This window comes from Nicotiana sylvestris, chromosome 10 (genome assembly GCF_000393655.2).
Source record: "Nicotiana sylvestris chromosome 10, ASM39365v2, whole genome shotgun sequence".
NCBI classification, from domain to species: Eukaryota; Viridiplantae; Streptophyta; class Magnoliopsida; order Solanales; family Solanaceae; genus Nicotiana; species Nicotiana sylvestris.
The window spans coordinates 2,678,564-2,706,537 of record NC_091066.1 but is presented as its reverse complement, the minus strand read 5'-3'; the positions used below and the strand labels follow the sequence as shown (position 1 = coordinate 2,706,537).

Genomic DNA, 27,974 nt, shown 5'->3' with positions numbered 1-27,974 from the left:
CTTGCGAATCGAAATCCATTACCTTTGCCTTCCTGATACTGATACATAGAATCCTATAAGTGATATAAAAATGACACAAATCTTGACACCATCCAATGCAAACCTCAGTTTCTAGCCAAATTATACACTTGAAAATCTCCAATTATTACATGTAAAACCTTGAATGCATTAGAACCATCCTCTAGAGTCATCCACTCTACTCAAACTACCATTAGCCTAATCAAATGAACCAAACAACCTATGCATCATTAGCACTCCGACATCGTAGAATGTAATCTCACCTTAATGTAACCAAGCAACTTCCTGCCCTATGCACTGAGCATCATTTACCAATAGCAACCCAAGTCATTTCGTGACTCTTATACACCCATAAATCGTAGCATGACCTATATTGGAATTTCCTTCACTCGAGCCATCCCCGGTCTCAACCTCTGCAAGCCATAACTAATTCACTAGCACGCCTCAACCTGGAACCATCATAGCACATAACCATGCAATCAACAACTCAATAGCAGACTCCCCCACTTAGTTCGAAGCCATAGATCAAAACACACACACAATAACTCATAACACATATACTCTAGTACTGCCATAATACCATAGTGAGATTAAACTCAATCCTTCATAAGCTCGTGAGACACAGACTATCTAGTACTTTAAATCTTCTGTAAACCTCGCATTGTCTCTCGTAATAGTTAAACGCAAATTTAAATTCCAACACATATATTCCACTTGTAATTGAGACCTTCTTACAGACAACATAAGGATCACACAACTTCATAAAACTCCACAGGTGATAACCCACATGTTTCGTCTCAAACCAACATTTCTATATACCTTCTACCATCATAAACATTAAGAAATCACTTAATCTTCCTGAGTTTGAACTCATACCGCAACATGAAATTTACTTCACTCCCAACTAGGAAGCATGAAAGGATTTTTCACACACCCATAACTCGGGGCTATACCTCAAATCAAGATGGAAATCAAACACCCAATAGTCCTTCTATACTCCAGCAGGCCCTTCTCGTCTCTTCAAAAATATGAATACATCTCGTAGTCACATCACCCTCATCACGTAGCTATCCAGTCATTACTTCCCTTAATAGGGACGCAACATCACATATAGATCCATAAGCTCGCGCCCATCCAATCAATAGCTCAAGGATCAAGCTATAGGCAAAATTCGTCCTCGAGTCCTGCAGACTGGCCCAACATCAATGCACAGAGATCACATCTCACCCCTTGATCAGAGAATCACAAGCCATCATTGCATATCTGATACTGAGCGCTCATGCGAACACGTGGAAGGAATTAAAAGAGTTACATTTCAAGCTTAATCAAGGACTCACGACAAGAATTCAAGAATGTAAAGTTTTTCCTAAAGGTTTTGCAGCGTCCTGAGGATAAGTACAGACGTCTCCATAGCGATCCGCGAGACTCTACTAAACGTGCCCATGACTCATGATACCTATGTAACCTAGGCTCTGATACCAACTTGTCACTACCCCAAATCGGACCCGGTCGTGATGGCGCCTCTCGTGAAGACAAGGCCAGCCGTCACAATCCCCAAGTTCATTTCAAAAGTCTTAATAAGTTAATTTAAGCCATTTTAGTTAATCAGTTATTATATGTATGTTTAAAAGAACAGTGCAAAAATAAATACAGCTCGACATCGAGGTGTCACAAGTCACAAGTATTTACTAAGGTCTAAAATACAATGAAATTTCTGTAAATGTACTAAATACAGTCTAATGACATCAATGGGAGAAAAGCAGTGTTGAGGACGTCGGACACCTACCTTGCTAAACTCCAAAGACTTTACCTCTGATCAACCAATACCCGCTACCGGATGTAGAAATACCTGAATCTACACCCAAAGTGCAGGGAGTAAAGTGAGTACTCCAACTCAGTGAGTAATAATCATAACTAAAGACTGAGTGATAGGAAATCACGAAATGTACATCAACATGTTGTATAGAAGTAGTACAAAACCAGTAAGAACGCAATGAAGCTGTGAAATCTTTTAAAGCATCTTAGCTTAGTTTAAACTTCTTTAAAAATGACTTTTCAACGGTTAAGCAATTGAATGCAAATCAATTAGAACATATAAGCACAGAAAATCCGCCCCATCGGGCATAAATACACAATTAAACAGGTAAATGACAGACAAATAAGATAGATAAGCATATAAAGGATAGCCCCTCGGGCACAATGTCAACAATACCATCCCCTCGGGTTATATCTCACCTCACAATGGGTACCCGTACTCACTGGGGGTATGTAGACTCCTAGAGGGGCCCCTTACGGCCCAAGCACAATATCAAGCCATCTCGTGGCATCATCACTAGGCTCTCAGCCTCATATCAACAAGTCACCTCGTGGCATACAAATCTTAGGCCCTCGGCCTCATAATCATAGTTAGTGTACCACCTCTACGGCGTGCAACCCGACCCAAAGGTATCCTCACAACATAGGCCCTCGGACTTACTCAGACAAAATCACATAAGCCACTCGGGCAACAGTAAAACATGATGCTCAACCCAAAATATTAATTGAAATATCAATTAGTATGTTAAAACAGAGTAAACATGGTTGAGTTATGCAAATAGTAAATTATAGCATGACAAAGTACAAGTATAAAGTCAAAAACAGTGAGGAAATACCAATAACAATCCCCTAAGGGTTCAAATAGTTGGCATGAGGCCCTCGGCCTTTACTCAGTCAAAACCTGTAAGAAAGCAATGAAGCTATGAAATCTCTTAAAGCATCTTAGCTTAGTTTAAACTTCTTTAAAAAGGACTTTTCAACGGTTAAGCAATTGAATGCAAAGGAATTAGAACATATAAGTACAGAACATCCGCCCCATCGGGCACAAATACACAATTAAACAGGTAAATGACAGACAAATAAGACAGATAAGCACATAAAGTATTGCCCCTCGGGCACAATGTCAACAATGCCAGCCCCTCGAGCTACATCTCACATCACAATTTGTACCCACGCTCACTGGGGGTGTGCAGACTCCTAGAGGGCCTGTTACGACACAAATGCAATATCAAGCCATCTCGTGGCATCATCACTAGGCTCTCAGCCTCATATCAACAAGCCACCTCATGGCGTACAAATCTCAGGCCCTATGCCTCATAATCATAGTCAGTGTATCATTGTTGCGGCGTGCAGCACGACCCAAAAGTATCCTCACAACACAGGCCCTCGGCCTTACTCAGTCAAAATCACATAAGCCACTTGGGCAACAGTAAAACATGATGCTCAGCCCAAAATATTAATTGAAATATCATTTGGTATGTTAAAACAGAGTAAACATGGCTGAGTTATGAAAACAGTAAATTATAGCATGACAAAGTACAAGTATAAAGTCAAAAATAGTGAGGAAATACCAATACCAATCCCTTAAGGGTTCAAATAGTTGGCATGAGGCCCAAATATGTCATTCAGTCCAAAATATGAAGTTCACAAATAGATTTCAGTCAAATACGCGGTAAAATAGTCATTTGGGATGGACTAAGTCACAATCCCCAATAGTGCACAACCTCACGCTCCTCATCAAGCGTGTGTATCACTTCACTATAGCACAACGATGTGCAATCCGGGGTTTCATACCCTCAGAATATCATTTACAATCATTACTCACCTTGATTCGTCCCAAATTGTAGCCCGCGATGCCTTTGCCCTCATGAATCAACCTTCGGATGCTCCAAATCTAGCCACAATCAGTACATAACCATTAAAATATGCTAATTGAACAAAGCCCAATCGAAAATATCCAATTTACATCAAAAATCCAGAAATTGCTCAAAATCCATCCCTCGGGCCCACATCTCGGAATCTAACAAAATTAACATCAATGGAATCCTCATCCTCTTACGAGTCTACACATACCAAGAGCATCAAATTCAGACCTCAAGTGCCACCTTAAATTCCCAATTTATATCCTCCAAATTCAAGCCATAATTCCCCAATGTTAGGCTTTAATTTCCACATATTTCATGATTAAACAAGTAAGAATCAACATAGGATCGAGTATAGATTTCAAAATCTTACCTCCAAGTGTTTCCCTTCGATTCCCTCTTCAATCCTTCTCAAAAGCTCCAAAAATCGCTCAAAGATGGAGAAAATAGACCAAAAATCGCGAAACTCACTTTTAAACATTTGCTCCATGTAAAATTATCTTCTTCGCGAACGCGACTGGCCTCTCGCATTCGCGTATACCAAATTCACTGCCTCTCCACTTTTCCCTTCGTGAATGCGGACAATTCCATGTGAATGCGATGCTTCACCATACCAGGCTTTCGCGAACGCGATACGACTCTTGCGAATGCATAGCACATGGGCCTGGGGTGCCCAACGACCTAACTCCTCTATGCGAACGCGACCCCAGTCTCGCGTCCGCGATGCACATGATTCCTCCACCTTCGAGTTTGCGTTCTCATCCACAAGAACACATAGAACAAAAATATCATCAAACAAAACACCCTTTGCGAACGCGAGTCCCCGACCGCGAACGCGAAGAACAATTCGTCTGCAACAAAAACTAGCAAAAACTGCCAAATTCAAAGTAAAAAATTGATCTGTTTAACCACCTAAAACTCACCTGAGGCCCTCGGGACCTCAACCAAACATGCCAACATATCCCATAACCTCATTCAAACATGTCCCAACTTTAGGAACACTCAAAACAACATCAAAACACCAAAATCACATTGTATTCAAGCTTAAGAGCTTCAAGAACTTTCAAATTCCGCTTTTGATCAAAAAGTCTATCAAACCTCATCTGAATGACCTGAAATTTTGCACACACGTCACAATGATACAATGGAACTATTGCAACTCTCGGAATTCCATTCTGACCCATATATCAAAATCTCACCTATCAACCGGAAAACGCCAAAATCTCATTTTCGCTAATTGAAGCCTAAATCTTCCACGGACTTCCAAAATGCATTCCAATCACGCTCCTAAGTCCCAAATCACCTAATGAAGCTAACTAAATAATAAAAATTTGGATCCAAGATCATATACTAACAAGTCAAATCTTGGTCAAACTTTTCAAATTTCAAGCTTCAATTTGAGAACTGTTCTTCCAAATTCATTTTGGTTACCCTAAAAACCAAAACCAACGATTCATATAAGTCATAATACATCACATGGGGCAAGTCATGCCTGAGAACTGGCGAGCGAAGTGCAAAAACCCAAACTAACCGGTTGGGTCATTACAATACGTGTCCTCGAGGTCGAGCTCGATACTAATCTATGGGTAGTCGATAAAGGACTAACAGTTCTGAGAGCTTTGATGAGGCTCTTTATTTTCAATAATGAGCAACAACTGAAGAACAATAGATAGAACACAATAAATGCAAGCAATAAATGTAAATAATAGAATCAAGAGAGAATGTGTTAGAGAGCAGAGAATGTTCTTGTATTGAATATTGCAAGTGATATTTTGTTCCTTTACAAAATTACAAGGGTCCCCTTTACATATGAGGGGGAATCTCAACATATTACAAATGCATTTATTACAAAGATATATGGCTGATACAGCCATTTAATGCCACATTACGAGCTTGTACTAGCCGAATAAGCTTGGTCAGCTTTAGCCACGTGCCTTGAGAATCTCCCACGAGTTCATCATAGCCACTGATTTACTCTTCCCCGAGGTCGAACCTGGCCTCGGGCCTTCCGAAAATGGGCTGGGGGTATCATAATGATCATAAAACCGGGCACTCCGATTTTAGCCATATACAAGAATAGACTTCAAATAAAATATATATTATAACTCTTTTTAAAAAAAATTAGGTCTCATATTAAACTTTGGCTTTAAGCCCCATATGTGCTTGAGCCGTCCGTTATCTTAAGATTAAAAAAAATTCATTAATTTTCTAAACAAAGCAAGTGATTAACTTACATTAATTAAAATAAATAATTAATTATGAATTGTATGAATTTAATATCTCAATGTCTAATTATGATTGATTAAACATTAGGGAAAGGTTGTCTTAAATTTTCTTTAAGATGTATTTTGGATAAACCAAAAATTTACATGAGTAGTTAAGAGCATTTTAGCAACCTAATAGTTATTATACAGTACAATACAATCAAATCAAACAACAACAACAATAACAAAATATATAGAGTCTATCTATTTAGACTTATATTAATAACATAATAGAGTTCAATATAATCTTAAATTACAGAACGGTACATAATAATATGATTGGAAACAACAAACTAAACGTGCTCTAAAATCCAAACCACTAGTAAAACAGACATTCTCTGAGTCTTTTACTCAGTTTAATTCATTACAAGCTTGAATAAATTCTTCAATATTCTTATCAGAACTTCCTCCTTTATCTACTGCTTCCTTAGCCAATTTTTTCCATTTAATTGCATTCTCTTTTAGCATTACTCCTTTCTTTTCCACCATAACTTCCTTTATTGAACTTGCTATTTCTTCTCTTGTAATTACACCATCTTTTCCAGCCTTAACTCGAATTCCTGTTTTCCATATATCACTAATAAATTTAGCATTAGTTGGTTGATCTGCCCACTGAGGCATACACACCATTGGCACTCCCAAACTCAATGCTTCGAGCGTCGAATTCCATCCACAATGAGTAAAGAAACAACCAATTGATTTATGAGCTAAGACATCAAGTTGAGGACTCCAATTTACAGTTAGTCCTTTTTCTGATGCTTTTGACTTGAATTCATTTGGAAGTTTGTTTTCTTCAGTATCTCTAACAACCCATAAGAAGTAGGAATTGCTCATTATTAATCCAAATGCTAATTCCTCCATTTGTTTTTCTCCAAGACAGACTAAACTTCCAAATGATACATAAATAACTAAGCCAATTTCCCTGGAGTCTAGCCACTTTTTACAAGTTTCATAAAGTGGACTGGTTAGACTCGAGTCATATTCTTTGTCAAGATACATTGACAGAACAACTGGTCCAATGGTTTTGATTGAATATAGGGTCCTTAACCAGTTAACCACCTGTACAAATTCAGCACCAAAAACTTAAAATTATTACAACAATGATAATAATAAACCCAGTGAGTTTACACAAATGGGGTCTGAGGAAGGTAATGTGTACGCAGACTTACCCCTACCTTGGGAGGGCAGATAGGTTATTTGTAATTGACCCTCGACTAGAGATTAGATGAAAAGAAGCGTAGGCCACAAGTAGTAACAAAAATAACAAGAAATTAATAAAATCAAAGCGAAAGATATAATTCAAAGAGCAGGTAAAGATAGCGATCTACGAATAAAAAGTATACTCTACTAATACTTATGCTACCGGTTTGAGAAAGAAAGAGCAAAACACTCGATTACCTACTACCCTAATTCTTGACCTCCACACCCTTCTATCAAAGGACATGTCCCAATATCTTAAAATTATTGATCGAGAAATTTTAAAGATGTGTGTGTATATCTGCATACTAAAGAAATATTTATGTTTAAGGAATGATTAAATTTATGTTATTGCAGTACACTGGATGGTTACTTCACTTTGTTTAAAAAAGAATAACTGTGATTACCCAAAAGGTCATCTCTTGTTTTAGAAGTCAAATTTGTGTTTCGAGGCCTTAAAAACCTCCTTTTGTCTCTCTTTGATTTGCGTGCGCAGTCCGGACATATATCCGGAAAGCCTTTATGTGAAAATTTAAGAAAAATGCTACATTTTGCCTTTAAAATTAAATTAAATTGACTTCGGTCAATATTTTGGGTAAACGGACCTGGATCCGTGATTTGACGGTCCTGAGGAGTCCGTAGAAAAATTTGAAACTTGGGCGTATGCCTAGAATTGAATTCAGAGGTCCCTAGCCAGAGAAATGAATTTTTGAAGAAAATTATATAACTGAAAATGATGGTTTTGGGAAATTTAACGATACCTGATTTCGATGGTATCAGGATAGTATTTTGGTTCCGGAGCCCAGTACATGTTTAATATGGTATTTAAATTAAGTCTGTAAAATTTGGTAAGAAACAGAGTTTATATGGCGTGATTCGGACCCCTAATTGTGAAAATATAAACTTTAAAGAGTTATTGAGACTTTCATTGATTTTGATGCTAAATTCGTAGTTCTAGGTGTTATTTTGACGATTTAATCTCGCGAGCAAATCCGTAAGATATTTTTAGACTTGTGTGCATGTTTGGTTTGGAGCCCCGAGGGCTCGGGTGAGTTTCAGATAGATTTCAGGATGTTTTGGACTTAGAGATTTATGTTATTTTGTTGTTGCAGGGGCAAAGATGTATCCTTCTTCGCGCTCGCGAAGGAACTCTCGCGAACGTGAAGAGTAAAATTGTCTGAGGGAGAAATTCCTTCTTCGCAAACGCGGAGGACTGGACACAAACGCCAAGCACTAGGGGAGGTACCCTTCGTGAACGCGATGGTTAAGAGACCTGGGGGAGGGGAGTCTTATCCTTCTACGTGAACGCGACCACTGGGTTGCGAACGCGATGGCTTGGGGGGAGTTGCCTTACAAGAAAGCGTAGATGGACTCGCGAACGCGAAGGACTTAGGCCGCTGTGTATCGCGATCGCGACACACCTCTCGCGAATGCGATGAAGGTCTGTCTAGCGAATTTAAAAATAGAACCAGCACGGGATTAGACCAAAATTTCATATTTTCTTCAGTAGAACTCGACCTGGGGCAATATTTGAAGAGGAATTTCAACGCGAAATCATAGGTTTGTGATCTTAAAATCATTTATTTTATTTTCCATCAACACCCATTAGATTTCTAGGCCTAAATCTTGTTCTTTAAGGGTAGAAATTAGGGATTTTAGGGAAATTAGAAATTTTTCAAATTTGGAAATTTTGACCTCGATTTGGGGTCGGATTCCGAAACTAATTACATATTTGGGCTCATGGTTGAATGGGTTAATGAGTTTGGTCAGAACATTGAGTTTTCACCAAGCGGGCCCGGATCGATTTTTGACTTTTTGGAAAAAATATTAGGAAACCTATAATTATGTATTGGAATCTATTTATTTAGCAATAATTCATGTTATAAAGTTAATTATGACTAGATACAAGTGAATTGGCCGTGAAATCTATGGAGAAAGCGGTATTTGAGGCTTGAGTTTGGCCTTGGAATCGAGGTAAGTGTTTGGCCTAACTTTAGCTTGAGGGAATATGTGTTTTTGTCTTATTTGCTACGTGTTAGTGTTGAGTACGACGTATAGGTGTGGTGACGATTATCTATACATTGGTGTCGAGCATGAAAGTGAATCTTATACTGTGACTGTTGTGACTCTTATTATGTATTGTTCATGCTTAAATTGATGATTATCCATATTGAACAGGACTTATGATATTTTCTTGGTAATTGATCATTGTTGAGTATTGACTCAAGTTGAGACTTATTTTGTGAAGTTAACTGTTGAAACGACATTGGTTATAGTTGATTCCCTTGCCGGGATGTCATTGTTTCTATTGTTAATTCCCTTGCCGGGATGTTACTGTTTCTACTGTTTGGGTGAGGAAAAAGTGATAAAGCATGAAGGGTGATGCCATGCACATTCATATTTATGCATACGGTGAGGAAGAGTGATAAAGCACGAAGGGTGATGTCGTGCACATTTATATTTATATTGATGCATATGGTGATGAAGAGAGATAAAGCACGAAGGGTGATGTCGTGCACATTTCTATTATTGATTGCATGGTGAGGATTGAGAGAAAAAGCACGACGGGTGATGTCGTGCATTTTCTATTTGTTGTGTCCATTTGCTGTTATCAGTTCAAGTGTTTTAATTGTTTAAATTCCTTTACTGCTATAATTCTTTATGTTGAAAATCCCCATAGCATGTTGCCCCTTCCCGTACATTTCTACTTAGTTTTAATTACTTGTTACTTTGTTATCATGCTAATTAACTGCACGTGTTTATGATGTTTGTCGTGTCGTAGCCTCGTGACTACTTCGCCGAGGTTAGGCTCGACACATTACCAGTACATGGGGTTGGTTGAACTGATACTGCACTCTGCACTTTCTGTGCAAATCTCGGTTTCGGACCTTGTGAGTAGAGTTGGGTGGTTGCCTTCAGCCTAGTGGTGATCCAAAGTAGTCCTGCAGGCGTCCGCATGCCTTGGCGCCCCTTTCTATCATATTTCTTTTCTATTTATCTTCTTTCGAACAGATGTACATTTCCTTATTTCAGACTATTGTTTTTAGTATTCGTAGACCGTCCATGAGTTGTGACACCAGTTCTGGGTGGAGTTTTATTACGGTTTTGTTATTTGTATTAAGATAATCTATTAAATTCTGTTCTTCCGCATTTATTCCACTAATTTACTTTTGTTAACTTGTAAGCTATTAAAAGAAAAAAGGAAAAAGGTAAAACAATCGGTAACTTTGGCTTGTCTAGCGGGTACAATGTTAGGTGCCATCACGGTCCCGACGGTGGGAAATTCGGGTCGTGGCAAATTGGTATCAGAGCTCTAGGTTGCTTAGGTCTCACAATTCACGGACAAGCTTAGTAGAGTCCCAGAGATCGGTATGGAGACGTCTGTGCTTATCCCTCAGGGGCTACAGAGTTAGGAACAGTTTCACTTCTATTCATTTCTGTTGTGCGGTTTGCTTTTTCAATGCTAATTGAACTTCTACTTTATTCTTTCGCAGATGGCGAGAACGCATACCACTTCATCAGCTAATCAGCAGCTTGAGCCCCCAGCGGTAGCTCCTACAAGTGGCAGAGGACGAGGCTGAGGCCATGCTAGAGGTCGAGGCTGGGGAAGAGCTCATCCCAGAGTAGCAACACCAGTGGTGGAGCCTCAGATAGAATTTGATGACGAGGTTCCGATCCAGGCCGTTCCAGCAGGGCCTGCTCAGGTTCTAGAGGGGTTCATCGCTACCCCGGCACTCTAGGATGCTTTGGTCTGTCTAGTGGGCCTTATGGATAGTGTCACTCAGGTAGGCATACTTCTTGTATCACCAGCCGTCTCTCAGGCTGGGGGAGGAGCACAGACTCCCGCTACTCAAACTCTGGAGTAGGTGGCTCCCCAATTTCAAACTCTAGCAGCTCACCCAATTGAGGTAGTTCCACTAGGTGTTGTAGCTCAGTCCGGTGATGGATCAGCTATGTCTTCTAATGCTTTATGGAGGTTGGACAGGTTCACCAAGCTTTTCATTACTACCTATGGTAGTACATCTTCAGAGGATCCCCAGGACTATTTGGACAACTGTTATGAGGTTCTACGGAACATGGGGAAAATGGAGACCAATGGGGTCGACTTTGCTGCTTTCCGTCTGTCAGGTTCTGCCAAGAAATGGTAGAGAGATTCTTGTTTGGCCAGACCAGCTGCATCACCAGCTCTCACTTGGGACAAATTCTCTCAGCTATTTCTCGATAAGTTCCTTCCCGTCACTCAGAAAGAGGAGTACCACAGGCGGTTCGAGTGTCTTAAGCAGGGTTCTATGACTGTCACCAAGTATGAGACGAGGTTTATTTATTTGGCCCGTCATGCTCTTCTTATACTCCCCACCGAAAGAGAGAGGGTGATAAGGTTTATTGAGGGACTCGCTTAGTCTATTAGATTGCAGATATGATTGAGATTTTTTTTTATGATGCGGCCAATATGGCCAGGCGGGTTGAGATGGTTCTAGCTCAGGGGAGCAGTCAAGGGTGTGACAAGAGGCCTCGTCATTCTGGAAGATCTAGTGGTGCCTCATCTGGAGGCAGGGGTTATTTTGGTAGAGGCAATCCTCCCAGGCCATTTCATTCAGCATATCTGGCTTCTCACGATGCTCCAGGTGGCCTTGGTTTTCATATGCAGTATTTTGATCAGCTACCCTACAGTGCACCTCTGCTCCAGGGTTTTTAGGGTAGTTATTGAGGCCGTCAGGGTCAATTTCAGGGTCAACAGCCTCAACAGCCAAGTCTTGTTATACTTGTGGCGATACGAGGTACATTGCTAGATTTTTCCCTCGAGCCTCAAGTAGTTTTTAGGATTAGGGTTCTCATTCCATGGTCCCACAACTGGATATTCCACTGCCCGCTCAGCTAGCTAGAGGTAGGGGTCGAGGTGTTAAAGGTGGAGGTCAGGCCGTTAGAGGTAGAGGTCAGGTAACTAGAGATGGATGTCAGCTAGTAGGAGGCCATCCCAGGGATGTAGTTCATAGTGGTGGGGCTCAGCCGCGATGTTATGCTTTCCCAGTTAGGCCTGAGGCTGAGTACTCCGATGCAGTTATCACAGGTACCGTTTTGGTTTGTAGTAGAGATGTTTCAATTCTGTTTGATTCGTGGTCTACATTCTCCTATGTGTCTTCTTATTTCGCTTCATGTTTGGTTGTGCCTCGTGATTCTTTGAGTTCTCCTGCATATATGTCCATGCCGGTGGTTGATTCTATTATGGTAGATCGTGTCTATCGTTCATGTGTAGTTGTTATTAGGGGTCTAGAGACTAGTGTAGATCTCCTACTCCTCGATATGGTTGACTTCGATGTTATTTTAGGAATCGATTGGCTATCATCTTATGATGCCATATTGGATTGTCACGCCAAAACCGTGACCTTAGCATTGTCGGGGTTGCCTCAATTGGAATACAGAGGGACTCCTAGTCATTCTACCAGCAGGGTTATCTCTTATATGAAGGCTCGACGTATGGTCGAGAAGAGGTGTTTGTTTTATTTGGCTTATGTCCGCGATTCTAGTGCTAAGGTTCCTTCTATAGATTCTGTGCCAGTTGTTCAGGAGTTTCATGAGGTATTTCCTTCAGACCTGTCGGGGATTCCACCCGACAGGGATATTGACTTTTGCATTAATTTGGCTCCGGGCACTCAGCCCATTTCTATTCCGCCATATTGCATGGCCTACCAGAGTTGAAAGAATTGAAAGAACAGTGGCAAGACATGTTTGATAAGGGCTTTATAAGACATAGTGTCTCGTCCTGGGGTACACCGGTGTTAGTTTTTAAGAAGAAGGATGGATTGATGACGATGTGCATAGATTACCGATAGTTAAACAAGGTCACCATGAAGAATAAGTATCCATTGCCTAGGATTGATGATTTATTTGATCAGCTTCAGGGTGCCAAGGTATTTTCGAAGATCTATTTGAGATTTGGCTACCATTAGCTGAGGATCAGGGCATCCGATGTCCCTAAGACAGCTTCACACTCGGTACGAGCATTATGAGTTCTTAGTGATGTCATTTGGGATGACAAATGCCCCAGTAGCTTTTATAGATTTGATGAACCGGGTGTTCAATCCTTATCTAAATTCCTTTGTGATTGTTTTCATTGATGATATATTGATCTACTCCAGCAGCCGAGAGAAGGACGAGCAACATCTTCGAGTCATTCTCCAGACTTTGCGTGACAATTAGTTGTATGCTAAGTTTTCGAAATGTGAGTTTGGGTTGAGTTCAATAGCATTCCTGGGTCATATCATATCAGCAGAGGGTATTCAGGTAGATCCTAAGAAGATTAAGGAAGTCAAGGACTGGCCTAGACCCACATCAGCTACAGAGATTTGGAGTTTCTTGAGTTTGGCAGGTTAATATCGTCGGTTTGTGGAGGGGTTTTCATCTATAGCAGTCCCGATGACCAGGTTGACCCAGAAGGGTGCCTAGTTCAGGTGGTCGGACGAATGTGAGACGAGCTTTTAGAAGCTCAAGTCATCTTTGACTACAGCACCGGTGTTGGTGTTGCCCACAGGTTCATGGCCATATACAGTCTATTGTGATGCATCTCGAATTGGACTTGGTGCGGTGTTGATGCAGAATGGCAAGGTTATTGCATATGCTTCGCGGCAGTTAAAGATCCACGAGAAGAATTATCTGGTTCATGATTTGGAGCTAGCACCCATTGTTCACGCACTGAAGATTTGGAGGCACTATTTATATGGCGTGTCATGTGAGGTGTTCACGGATCACAAGAGTTTGCAATACTTGTTCAAGCAGAATGAGTTAATGAAGCAGAGAGGGTGGTTGGATCTATTGAAAGACTATGATATCATCATCTTGTATCATCCTGGGAAGGCCAATGTAGTGGCTGATGCTTTGAGTAGGAAGTCAGCCAGTATGAGCACCCCTACATATATTCTAGTCGATGAGAGATCTTTTGCTTTGGATGTTCGGGATTTAGCAAATCAATCCGTGAGGTTGAATATTTCTGAGCCCAGCCATGTTCTAGCTTGCACAGTCGCTCGTTCTTCATTATTTGAGCGTATCAAAGATCGACAGTGTGATGATCCTTATTTGCTTGTCCTTAGAGACATAGTGCGGCACATAGGTTCCAAGTAGGTTACAATTGGAGATGACAGAGTTTTGAGGATGCAGGGTCAAGTTTGTGTACCTAATGTGGATGGAATTCGTGAGTTGATCCTAGAGGAGGCCCATAGTTCCCAGTATTTTATTTATTCGGTGCCGCTAAGATGTATCTAGACTTGCGGCAACATTATTGGTGGAGGAGGATAAAGAAGGATATTGTTGCGTATGTAGCTCAGTGTTTAAATAGTTAGCAGGTAAAGTACGAGCATCAAAGCTTCAGAATATTGAGATTCCTGAGTGGAAGTGGGAGCATATCACTATGGACTTCGTTGTTGGACTACCAAGGACTCAGAGCAAGTTTGATGTAGTGTGGGTTATTGTGGATAGGCTGACTAAGTCAACGCATTTCATTCCTGTGGCAGTTTCCTATTCTTCTAAGCGGTTGGCAGAGATCTATATCCAGGAGATCGTTTATTATTATGGTGTAACCGTGTCTATCATTTCTGACCAAGGTATGTAGTTTACCTCGCATTTTTGGAGGTCAATACAGTGTGATTTGGGTACGCAGGTCGAGTAGAGCACAACATTTCATCCTCAGACGGATGGACAGTCCGAGCATACTATTCAGATTTTGGAGGATATGCTCCGCGCCTGTATGATTGACTTTGGAGGTTCTTGGGATCAGTTCTTGCCATTAGCAGAGTTTGCCCACAACAATACTTATCAATCGAGCATCCAGATGGCTCCCTGTGAGGTATTATAGGGTAGGCGGTGTTGGTCTCCGGTAGGGTGGTTGAGCCGGGAGAGGCTTGGTTGTTGGGTACAGATTTAGTAAGGATGCCTTGGAAAAGGTTAAGATCATTCAGGATAGGCTTCGTACAGCTCAGTCCAGGCAGAAGAGTTATGTTGACCGTAAGGTTCGTAATGTGGCATTCATGGTCGAGAAGCGAGTGTTACTTCGGGTGTCGCCCATGAAGAGCATGATGAGATTTGGGAAGAAGTGCAAGATAAGCCCTAGGTTCAACGGTCCTTTTGAGATCCTTGATCGAGTGGGAGGGGTTTCTTACAGACTTACATTGTCGTCGTGTTTATCTACTGTACATCCAGTGTTTCATATGTCCATGCTTCAGAAGTATCATGGCAATCCATCCTACATGTTAGACTTTAGCACTGTCCAGTTGGACAAGGACTTGACATATGAGGAGGAGCCGGTAGCCATTCTAGACCGACAGGTTCGTTAGTTGAGATCGAAGAGTTACCCTTCGGTTCATGTTCAGTGGAGAGGTTAGCCTGTCGAGGCAGCTACATAGGAGTCCGAGTCCGATATATAGTGTCGATATCCCCATCTTTTCACCGACTCAAGTACTTTTCTATATCCATTCGAGGACGAACGGTTATTTTCGAGGTGGAGAATGTGATGACCCAAAAGGTCATCTCTTGTTTTAGAAGTCAAATTTGTGTTCTGAGGCCATTAAAACCTCCTTTTGTCTTTCCTTGATTTGCGTGCACAGTTCGGTCGTATATCCGAAAAGCCTTTATGTGAAAATTTAAGAAAAATGCTAAATTTTGCCTTTAAAATTGAATTAAGTTGACTTCGGTCATGATTTTAGGTAAACGGACCTAGACCGTGATTTAATGGTCCCAGAGGGTCCGTAGAAAAATATGGGACTTGGGCGTATACCCGAAATTGAATTCCGAAGTCCCTAGCCCGAGAACTAAATTTTTGAAGAAAATTATTTAAATGAAAATACGATGGTTTTTGGAAATTTAATTATGCCTGATTTCGATGGTATCGGGCCCGTATTTTGGATCCGGAGCTCGGTACAGTTTTAATATTGTATTTAAATTAATTCTATAAAATTTGGTAAGAAACGGAGTTTATATGGCGTGATTTGGACCCTCGATTGTGAAAATAGAAACTTCAAAGAGTTCTTGAGATTTTCATTGATTTTGATGTTAAATTCGTAGTTTTAGGTGTTATTTTGACGTTTTTCATTGTGTGCAAGTTTAGTTTGGATCCCCAAGGGCTCGGGTGAGTTTCAGATAGGTTTCGGGATGTTTTGGACTTAGAGATTTCTGTTGTTTTGCTGTTCCAGGTGCACAGATGTATCCTTCTTTGCGAACGCAGAGGACTGGACACGAACGCGAAGCACTGGAGGTGGTACCCTTCGCGAATGCTATCATCCTCCCGCGAACGCGATGGTTAAGGGACCTGGGGGAGGGGAGTCTTGTCCTTCTATGCGAACGCAACTACTGGGTCGCGAACGCGATGGATTGGCGGGAGTTGCCATATGCAAATGCGTATATGGACTCGCAAACGCAAAAGCCTTAGGATGCTGTGTATCGCGATCGTGACAGGCCTCTTACGAACGCGATGAAGGTATGTCCACCAAATTTAAAAACAGAACCAGCACGTGATTAGACCATAATCTCATATTTTCTTCAATAGAACTCGACCTGGGGCAATTTTTGAAGAGGAATTTCAACACCAAATCATATGTTTGTGTTCTTAAACTCATTTCTTTTATTTTCCATCAACACCTATTAGATTTCTAGGCCTAAATCTTATTCTTTAAGGGTAGAAATTAGGGATTTGGGGGGAATTGGGAATTTTATAAATTTAGGAATTTAGACCTCGATTTGGGGTCAGATTCCGAAACTAATTATATATTTGGGCTCGTGGGTGAATAGGTTTTGGTCCAAACCTCGAGTTTTTACCAAACGGGCCCGGAATCGATTTTTGATTTTTTGGAAAAAATGTTAGGAAACCTATAATTATGTATTGGAATTGATTTATTTAGCAATAATTGATGTTATAAAGTTAATTATGACTAGATACAAGTGAATTGAATGTGAAATCTAAGGGGAAAGCGGTATTTGAGGCTTGAGTTTGGTCGTGAAATCGAGGTAAGTGTTTGTCCTAACCTTAGCTTAAGGGAATAGGTGTTGTTGTCTTATCTGCTACGTGTTAGTGTTGAGTACGATGTATAGGTGTGGTGACGAGTATCTATACATTGGTGTCGAGCATGCATGCGAGTTTTATACTATGACTATTGTGACTCTTATTATGTACTGTTTATGCTTAAATTGATGATTATCCATGTTGAACAAGATATTTTCTTGATAATTGACCATTGTTGAGTATTGACTCAAGTTGAAACTTATTTTGTGAAGTTAACTGTTGAACGAGGTTGGTTATAGCTGATTCCCTTGCCGGGATGTCATTGTTTCTATTGTTGATTTCCTTGAAAGGATGTTATTGTTTCTACTGTTTGGGTGAGGAAAACGTGATAAAGCATGAAGGGTGATGTCGTGCACATTCATATTTATTCATATGGTGAGGAAGAGTGATAAAGCAAGAAGGGTGGTGTCATGCACATTTACATTTATTTTGATGCATATGGTGAGGAAGAGAGATAAGGCACAAAGGGTGATGTCGTGCACATTTTTATTATTCATATGGTGAGGAAGGGTGATAAAGCATGAAGGGTGATTCTGTGCACATTTCTATTATTGTTTGCATGTTGAGGGTTGAGAGTAAAAGCACGAAGGGTGATGCCGTGCATTTTCTGTTTGTTGTGTTCATTTGTTGTTATCGGTTCAAGTGTTTTAACTATTTAAATTCCTTTACTGCTATAATTCTTTATGTTGAAAATCCCCATAGCATGTTGCCCCCCCCCCCATATATTTTTGCTTATTTTTTATTACCTATTACTCTGTTATTATACTGATTAACTGCACAGGTTTACGATGTTTGTCGTGTCCTAACCTCGTCACTACTTCGCCGAGGTTAGACTCAGCACTTACCAGTAAATGGGGTCAGTTGTACTGATACTACACTATACACTTTCTGTGAAGATCTCGGTGCCGGACCTTGTGAGCAGACTTGGGTAGCTGCCTTCAGTCTTGTGGAGATCCGAGGTAGTCCTGCAGGCATCCGCAGGCCTTGGCGTCCCTTTCTATCATATTTCTTTTCTGTTTATCTACTTACGAACAGATGTACATTTCATTGTTCAGACCATTGTTTGCAATATTCGTAGACCGTCCGTGAGTTGTGACACTAGTTCTAGGTGGAATTTTATTATGGTTTCGTTATTTGTATTAAGATATTCTGTTAAATTCTAATCTTCCGCATTTATTCTGCTAAGTTACTTTTGTTAACTTGTAAGCTATTAAAAGATAAAGGAAAAGGTAAAATAATCGGTAACGTTGGCTTGCTTAGAGGGTACAATGAAGGGCGCCATCACGGTCCTGGCGGTGGGAAATTTGGATCATGACAATAACTCCTTTCTATTTTTGAAAATTCTGAGTGAGGAAAACGTGATAAAGCATGAAGGGTGATGTCGTGCACATTCATATTTATGCATATGGTAAGGAAGAGTGATAAAGCAAGAAGGGTGATGTCGTGCACATTTACATTTATATTGATGCATATGGTGAGGAAGAGAGATAAGGCACAAAGGGTGATGTCGTGCACATTTTTATTATTCATATAGTGAGGAAGGGTGATAAAGCACGAAAGGTGATTCCGTGCACATTTCTATTATTGTTTGCATGGTGAGGGTTGAGAGTAAAACCACGAAGGGTGATGCCGTGCATTTTCTGTTTGTTGTGTTCATTTGCTATTATCGGTTCAAGTGTTTTAACTATTTAAATTCCTTTACTGCTATAATTCTTTATGTTGAAAATCCCCATAGCATGTTGCCCCCCGGTATATTTTTTCTTAGTTTTTATTACTTGTTACTCTGTTATTATACTGATTAACTGCACAGGTTTACGATGTTTGCCGTGTCCTAGCCTCGTCACTGCTTCGCCGAGGTTAGACTCAGCACTTACCTGTAAATGGGGTCAGTTGTACTGATACTACACTATGCACTTTCTGTGGAGATCTCAGTGCCGGACCTTGTGAGTAGACTTGGGTAGCTGCCTTCAGTCTTGTGGAGATCCGAGGTAGTCCTGCAGGCATCCGCAGGCCTTGGCGTCCCTTTCTATCATATATCTTTTCTGTTTATCTACTTACGAACAGATGTACATTTCATTGTTCAGACCATTGTTTGTAATATTCGTAAACCGTCCGTGATTTGTGACACTAGTTTTGGGTGGAATTTTATTATGGTTTCGTTATTTGTATTAAGATATTCTGTTAAATTCTAATCTTCCGCATTTATTCCGCTGAGTTACTTTTGTTAACTTGTAAGCTATTAAAAGATAAAGGAAAAAGGTAAAATAATCGGTAACGTTGGCTTGCTTAGAGGGTACAATGAAGGGCGCCATCACGATCCCGACGGTGGGAAATTCGGATCATGACAATAACTCCTTTCTATTTTTGAAAATTCTGACTTTAAACTTCTTATTTTGCCTTTAATGATATATTTTTAGTACGTGTGTTTACCTTGAAAATGGTAACAACAATTAGATTTGTAAATGGGATTCTAAAAATACGTGATCTATTTTTATGCTAGTCGTTGGAGTAGTTGATGCTAAGAATATGGAGTTTAATGATGAGATGCAAGTTAAAACGGGGCAGTAACCAAACCGAGAGGCTTGCTGCCCGGGCTTCGGATCGGTCGATGAGGGACCTCGAGATCGATATTCGGCTCGAGCCCGGGCTATCGGGGGCAACCGAGGAAGGGATAATAGTTAGAATATAATTAAAGAAGGCTCTTTATGGCTAATATCAAGCAATAAATTAAGAAAAAGTATGAAGGCGATGAATGCTAAGAGGGGCCTCGTGCTAGTAAGAGCGAGTAAGTTAGAGAGAAGAAAGAGAGAGACATATTATTGATCTTGTGGAGAATAGTTGGAGCAACATCAGCCCCTTACAAAGTAGTGTGGATTCTCTTTATATAAGAGGGGAATCCGGTTATAGTACAACATATATTAATTGTAGGAGCATGGAGATGGGACGGCTAGACGTGATGCCTCGACACAGGCTCTGGGTAGGCTGGCTCTGTCAGCCTTAGCCGCGTGCCTTGGGAACTCACCTTTTTGTTCCAGCCTCGGCCTTCGTCTTCTTTGAGTCGGGCCTCGATGGGCCCCGGGGGAGGGGACTCAATCGCAACTCCACGTTGTCGGGGTGTCGAGGTATTCTTCCGAAGTGGCTTGATAGTGATAAATTAAGCCCTCTAATTTTGCCGCATATAGATAGTCTCCGTGTTTCCCAGAACAAAGAGATGGGATATGATTCTGACACCTAACTCCAAGAGCTTCTCGCGGTGACGTCATACCAATGATACAATCTGCGGCGCCAGCTTTTGCGACAACCGGGATTTCCCATAGACTTGTGTATTTGACATCATTCAATACACTGTCGATTCCCATTCTCCAAGATGAATGCACCGCCGTCGATTCAGTTCTTTAAAAATGTAGTAATTACGTCTGTCGATCAATCTTCCAAAGCCTCGATGACCGTGTCGTTACCCCCTATAAATAGGGGTGCTTTGGCATTGTTTTTTCTGTCCAAGTGCCTTCATCTGCTCATTTGCCCATTTTTTTCTTATCATCTTCCTCTATCCTTGAACATCATGTTTGGGCTCGTGGCCTCAATACTGTTCGGCAGAGCTCCCACAGGCTGTGTTGCGACCTCTTGCCGGGGCTTCCCTTTGTCGAGCACGACCATGCCATCCTATCGTTGATGTGGTTGCAATTACGTCTGTTGTTGCAATTGTCATTGGCCTAAGAAGATGATAGACGGGGAATTGATTCTCCCCTTTTGTAGACAGTCATTCGAACTATGCACCGCTGCTCACTCTTCTACCTAGGCCTGGTGTGGCACTTCATTCCTTGGGTTTTTCCTTTCCCAAAGGATAAAGTGGCACTACTGGCCGTCGAGGCTGGGGTCCGTCGGATCTTCAACCTTTGGCTTCAGTGGGCTATGTCTCCTTTCTCTACCTCCTATGTATCACCTCTTTTTCCTCTTCTTCATCTTTTTCCTCGGCGAGGTCCTTCCGCGGGATTGAGCTGGGAACCTAGAGGAGATGGTGGCTGAAGGAATTACCTTCGAGGATGCGAGCTCGAGGGGGCGGTGCTTGAGGATGCTGATACCAGAGATGGACCTTAGAGGATGGACCAGGTTCTCGGGTTTTCATCATATGTACATCCTTCTGCTCCTCCATTTTTGTGTAGAGATACTCTGTAGGCTTTTGTAATCTTATGAGAGGGCCCCTCGATGGCTGTTATGCATGAATATTCATGAATATAAAGATACTTCCTTGATTCATGCTTTTGATACTTGCCCTATTATTGTATGTTCTTGTGCGCTTCGAGGCTTTTGAATGTTTTCCTTTGTTGTCGACCGCTGATATCTAACTCGGAGCGAGCATTCTTTCTAGTCTTGTACCGATTGGCATGGCTCTTTTTCGAGCCCATTATAGTACCTTGGACCAAGCCTGAATTGGTCCGATCGATTCGAGCCTTCGGGCCCTTTGAGTTGCATGGAGATAACGCTGAGTTTCAATGTTTTTGAGAGCGGTATCCTGAGCGAAGGTTAGCTTCGAGTACCAGGGGGTCAACTTTGAACTTGATATAGATAGCCTTTTAAAGCGTAGTGGATAGACTTCCTTTGAGGGGTTGCCTATATTTAGGCGATGCCTTGAGCCTTCCTTGAGTCTTCATGGGCGTAGCTGTAAGTGCTTACTTTTCGTTTTAAAAAGGAAAACCACGAGATCGGGTACCACCTCGAGTTCTATAATGGCGTTGAAGGTTTTCCGAAGCCTGACTTCTTTTTGCTGGAGGTCCTCGAGATCGGGCACCACCTCGGGGATGGAGATGATGCAGTTGGCTCCTTGAAGCATACCTTCTTTTTATAAAGGTCTCGAAGCTTAGGTACCACCCCAGGATCTGTACCGAGGCCGTTGGCCTCCCGAGGCTTACTCAAGATAGGCGAATCGTTGTTATTTCCCACATATATGTGGGGCGGCTTTTGCTTCTTTGGAAGATATCATTATTTTAGATAGCTATCCTTCCAACTTGGCATCGGGTCCTTCATTTCTTCAGGCGCAAAAAGTGTTGGCGCACGTCCCTACTTTAGTCAGTCAATTCTACCATAGCCATGGCAGCTACTTTGGGGTCAGCACGACAGAGAGGGGAGAGTTCCACTCTCAGTGTTCAGGATCCGTGGGAGTTCACTCTAAAGACTACGTCTTTGATAAGAGAGAAACATTTGGATACGGTGAGGAGATACTGCGGATGGGGCGAGGGGATAGCGTTGTAGGTGCTTTCCACGGATGAGAGTATTACAGACTCTGCTGATGGATTCTTGAACGTATACTTATACCCTTTCGCATTAAGCACTCTTGATAGGGTCGTGCTTTATTTCTGCCAGAAGTATCGGGTTACTTTGGCGCAGATACATCTGTCGTTCTGGCGAGTGGTGCTGATGATGAGGTTCTTTGCGGAGAAGGCTGGACTTGAATTCACGCTTAGCCACCTCGTCAGGCTGTACCGGCCCTTTCATCATCGAGGACTGTTAACCTTGCGATGTCATTCGTCCACTCCCTTTATTATTGATGATGAAGAAGATGAGTATCAAGAGTGGGTCAGTGGATTCATCTAGGTTCGGAAGGCTGACATAATCTCCGTGGAGCTCATGCCATTTCCCGAGGGATGGAATTACGTGCATGAGTAGAGTGTCTCGTGCTTTCTTAGATTTGCTTATAGCGAGAACCAGTTGAGTAATTGTGTTTCCTCCTCTTCTGTAGCAACTTTATGGGCGCTGGGCAAAGTTATCGATTTGCCCGGCTGGGTTCGAAGGTTAGTGATCCATTCGACTTGTGACGAGCATAAGTGGCTAGTTGTGTCCCATGGAAAATGGGAAGCTATATACCAAGGTATGCGCGTATGCTGATTTTACCTTGGTCTTTGTATATTTGAGATGACATTTTCCCCTTCATTTTGTGTTGGCTTTGCCATCGCAGGTATCGGGGGGTCCCTTGGGGTGAGGCTATTTTCCTCCGGAGAGGGGGAGGAGTCGTTGGCCTCCGAGCTGAGGGACGACAGCGATAAATGGGATAACATCACCCGAGCCTGTTGTTCCCGAAGTCTTCGATTCCGGAGTGGTGGTTCCTCTGAATGATTATGCTTCGACCTGGGTTGGTTCTTCCAGGGCCGGAGGGGCTGGACAAATAGGAGTATGCTCGGCCTTCAAAGAAGTCCATCGGCTTCACTTCGCGGTGAGTTTTGGCGTAGTCTTTATGCATTTCGCATCTTCATTTATTTTATCGAGTTTTTCTTCTGCATGCCTTTGATAGGCTCAGGTCTGAGCTTCTCCATCATGGGGCTAGGCTTCGGAAAGCTCTAGATGAGGGTGAGTCCCTTGGGCTCCTCAGCGAGGAGAAGGAGGTTGACTTGATGCACTAGCGATATAAGGCATGCTGGAGCTCGAATTACGAGAGCTATTTAATGGAGCAGGTAACCTTTCGTAGTATGTGTTTCTCCTTTTTGACCCTTAAGGTTAATCCTTTTGCCTATTTTAGTTGCAGAAAAAGACGGAGGCTCTATAGTACCTTAGGGGCGAAGCCGACCGAGACAGAAATGCTTATGGCGAACTAAGGGCTCAGGTGCAGGCTCAAGCTTTAGAGGAGAGGGGTGCCTTGGCCAAGGTTCCCTCCTTCGAGGCCCAACTCCGCTTGGCTCGTGACAATGGTTTAGTTCAAGCAGATATGATCGCAAAGATTGAGTCCGATCTCTCGAAGGTCAAGGCTGAGATAATCGATGCTCGGGCTGAAGCAATATTGAGTCGGACCAAGGCTGATCAAGAGATGGAGATTTATTTGAAGGACACTACCGATGCCTAAGCCGAGTTGAAACGGGCCCTCGATCGTAAGAAGAGGATCGAGGAATATGTTCGTTGCAGATTCCGAAGAGAGGTACTCGAAGAGATCGGCGCCAGGGGTTTTGTTCTCTCAGGGGAGTTATCACATGCGAGGGAGGATGAGCGTGATGCTCGGTCACTTCTTGCCAACATCACAGAGAGCAAAACTGGGGCTGGTAGGCCATAATCTTCTGGAGTGGAGCGTAGATTTCGCTATTTTTCCATTTTGTATTTGTCATTCGTCGAGCATGTTTCTATATGGAGAACGCACCTTTTGCGTATGTAAATAAAAGAAAACTTGAAGCTTTATCTCTTTAGTGTCTCTTTCTGCATTGGTTTCGACCAGGCGGGCTGGTTTCGGTGTTTGGCGAGAGCCCCATGGATCCGGAGCTCATTAGACAGGCCTGGAGGCTCTTCCATGCTTGGTCATGTCCGATTTTTAACACGAGTATGTGTTGGAGCTTTTGTGCTTTGCCTAGCTGTTTAGGTTTAGTCTCTGAGTCAGGCTTTGACTCGAGCTTACTTGACCTTCGATCTTCTGTGCCTGCACGGGCGGATGGTAACGGTTCTAACTCCTTGCCCTTGGGCATTTATATTTTAACTATTTTTGGGTTTAGTCTCCGAGTCGTTTTGCGACTCCAGCATTATTTGACCCTCATGTTTTTTCGTGCCTGCATGGGCGGATAACAATGGCTCTTATGCCTTGGGTCAAAGCGACCTTTTAAGTGTGTGGCCCTGAGGTTCGTTTGGCTGGCGACAATGGCACTTACGATGTGCCCTCAGGCATGTGTAGTTAACTATTTTGGATCCGGTCTCCGAATCGGGTTACGACTCGAGCTCTTGTTTAGCCTCAACTTTTCAATTTTGAAGCTGGCGATAGTGGCTCTTGCGCTGTTAGTCGTTGCGACCTTTTAGAGTGCGGCCCAGAGGCTCGTTTGGCTGGTGACTATGGCTCTTACGCTTTTTTCCGTGGGCATATTGTAGGCTTTATTTTCCTCTATTAGATTTGTAAATGGGATTCTAAAAATATGTGATATATTTTTATGCTAGTCGTTAGAACAGTTGATGCTAAGAATATGAAGTTTAACGATGAGATGCAAGTTAAAATAGGACAGTAACCAAACCGAGGGGCTTGCCGCCTAGGCTTCGGATCGGTCAATGAGGGACCTCAGGGTCGATATCCGGCTCGAACCCGGGCTATCGGGGGCAACCGGGGAAGGGATAACAGTTAGAATATAATTAAAGAAGGCTCTTTATGGCCAATATCAAGCAATAAATGAAGAACAAGTATGAAGAACAAGTATGAAGACGGTGAATGCTAAGAGGGGCCTCGAGCTAGTAAGAGCGAGTAAGTTAGAAAGAAGAAAAAGAGAGATAATATTGATCTTGTGGAGAATAGTTGGAGCAACATCAACCCCTAACAAAGTAGTGTGGGTTCCCTTTATATTGGAGAGGAATACGGTTATAGTATAACATATATTAATTGTAGGAGCATGGAGATGGGACGGCTAGACGTGACACCTCGATACAAGCTCTGGGTAGGCTGCCTCTGTCAGCCTTAGCCGCGTGCCTTGGGAACTCCCCTTTTTGTTCCAGCCTCGACCTTCGTCTTCTTTGAGCCGGGCCTCGACGAGCCCCAAGGGAGGTGACTCGGTCGCAACTCCACGTCTTCGGGGTCTCGAGGTATTCTTCCGATGTGGCTTGATAGTGAGAAATTAAGCCCTCTAATTTTGCCGCATACGACATGCAAAAACTCTTTTTTCTTTATTAAATTTTGCGCGTGACAAACCAAACACTGTATTATTAAATGAAAAGAAGGATTAATTGTATGGTACCTCCTCTTCCAACGCGTCAAATGTGTTGAACAAAAGCCAATCTGCTTTCTTGAAATTGAAGTTCTGGCCAAAGGCAAGTCTTTTAACAGTAGGATATGCATCAGTCTCACGGATAAAAGAAGGCAAATCTTCTTTTTCCAACAACGGAAGCGAAGGCAACGAAACAGGAACAGAACCATCAAAAGGAATTTTATTAGTAGAGTCTTCCTGATCGATATAATAGTACAATGCAGAGAGAGCAACAGGCTGTGTATGAAATGCAGCCACTTTTAAACCTAGCTCATGCGCTAAGTCAATTATCCAAGTGATAATTGAATCAATTAGGACAATTTTCACAGGATATTCAGAATCACCAAATTTCTCAACAATACCACTGAATTTTTCCAACATCAATGTTTGGAACCATTCAAGAAAATTATCAAGTCCTTCTCCTGGTATTGCCTCGTGTGGAATAGACTCAATGTTTATTAATGGGCCACAATCTAATAGCATGGTTTTGCATACGAAATCTATCGTGAGAATTGTCACCTTAACTTCTTTTGATGCCAAAATTTTGGAAAATTGAACAATTGGATTTATGTGGCCTTGTGCAGGGCAAGGAAGAACTAAAACATGAGTTTTGCTGTTGAAATCTTCCATTTCCCACAGTTCTTTTTTTTTTTACTCTTAGCTCTCTTGTTTTTTTTTTTTTTTTTTGCGAGAATGATATTCATAGCACCTTAGGTCATCTTTTATACTAAACGCTGGGTCCAACTTACATGTGATTGTGGGACCCATAAATAAATGATTGAAAAGTTGAAGATAGAAGGTGGGCGGCTGAAGCAAGTTGGGCGGCTAATTCAACAATTTGCAAATTGTTGAATGAGCAAAGCTTCGTTCTATGTTTAATACGCCAAAAAAAAAACAAAGAGAAGCTATTAGAAAGCAAAGCAGCGAGAATAATACGCAGATATTATTATAATGAGGTGTTTTAAAATAAAGAGTATTATTACTTTTGAAGTTGTAGTAGTTTCTTGACACTACTAAGTTGTAATATTATAATGATAATATTGCTCTGTTCGGATATTATATTTTACCCCGTTAAAAGATTTGGTGTTATTGTTATTCTCTTGTATTATTATTATTTGCCCTGAATATTATTCTTGGGGGGATATATTTATTTTCCCAACAATGTTACATGAGTTATTTGATTCTCAATCCCGTTATAATTTATGTGATACTATTTTCTTATTAACGGGGGGAAATATATAGAACAAGGGGCGGAGCCTTTTACTTTTAGTAGAGATGAAAAAGGTTAAGTTAAGAAGGTAAAAATGAAAGCTGAGTTTTTTAAAAAAAAATTAAAATGTTATTTAAATTTGAGATATCTGGTTTTATTTCTAATACAAGTAGCTAGTTCTGGACACATTGATCTTTTAATTTTGCAAAATTTGACTTTTGGAAAACTATTTTGCATGCTGAAAAAATTATGTGATCTTACGCATAATCTGATTTAACACCAACCTTTGACGTCCTATATTCAAACTAAATACTCTCTACATTTCATTTTACATAGCGGTGTTTGACAGTTTAATTAAGAAAGAAAGAAAAGACATAATTTGACATAATGCTCTTATACATGTCAATGTTTCTCTATGGCTATAAGACTATAGGATTATTTCGTTGAGATATAAAATTTAAGGACAACTAATTAAATTCTCCCAATAATTTATATTTGAATGTAAAACGCAGGTAAAAGAATATATCTTGCTCTCACATGTACTACATATATATGTTTAACCAAAAATAGACCTTTTGATAAAAGTCTAATTTTAGAAGAAAACGGGTTATTGATAACCAAGTTTTACTTCACTCTCTCAAAAATATAATAAAAATAACTAAGGAAATAATTGATTGCAAAGTCAAAGTAGAGAGTTTCGAGAAAGCAGAAAAGTAAAGTGTATATTTCAATATCATTTTTGATCTGTCTTTACAAATAAAATTATGTAACCTTATATAGGAATATACAATAGTAACGATTTTTCTCTCATAATTTGGGTTCATTATCGGCATTAATGATATTGATTGCCCATTATTTTGGATACTTATA

At 41.2% G+C, this 27,974-nt stretch overlaps 1 protein-coding gene across 1 annotated transcript; it reads right to left on the bottom strand.

Moving 5' to 3' along the window:
* Nucleotides 1–6,141: 6,141 nt before the first annotated feature.
* Nucleotides 6,142–26,596, bottom strand: LOC104234268 (UDP-glycosyltransferase 74E2-like). The gene is made up of 2 exons (XM_009787804.2): nucleotides 25,886–26,596; nucleotides 6,142–7,018 (listed from the first exon to the last, which is right to left on the bottom strand). The coding sequence occupies exons 1-2, from the start codon at nucleotides 26,522–26,524 to the stop codon at nucleotides 6,311–6,313; spliced, it is 1,347 nt and encodes a 448-aa protein (XP_009786106.2). The 5' UTR covers nucleotides 26,525–26,596; the 3' UTR covers nucleotides 6,142–6,310.
* Between the last annotated feature and the right edge of the window lie 1,378 nt (nucleotides 26,597–27,974).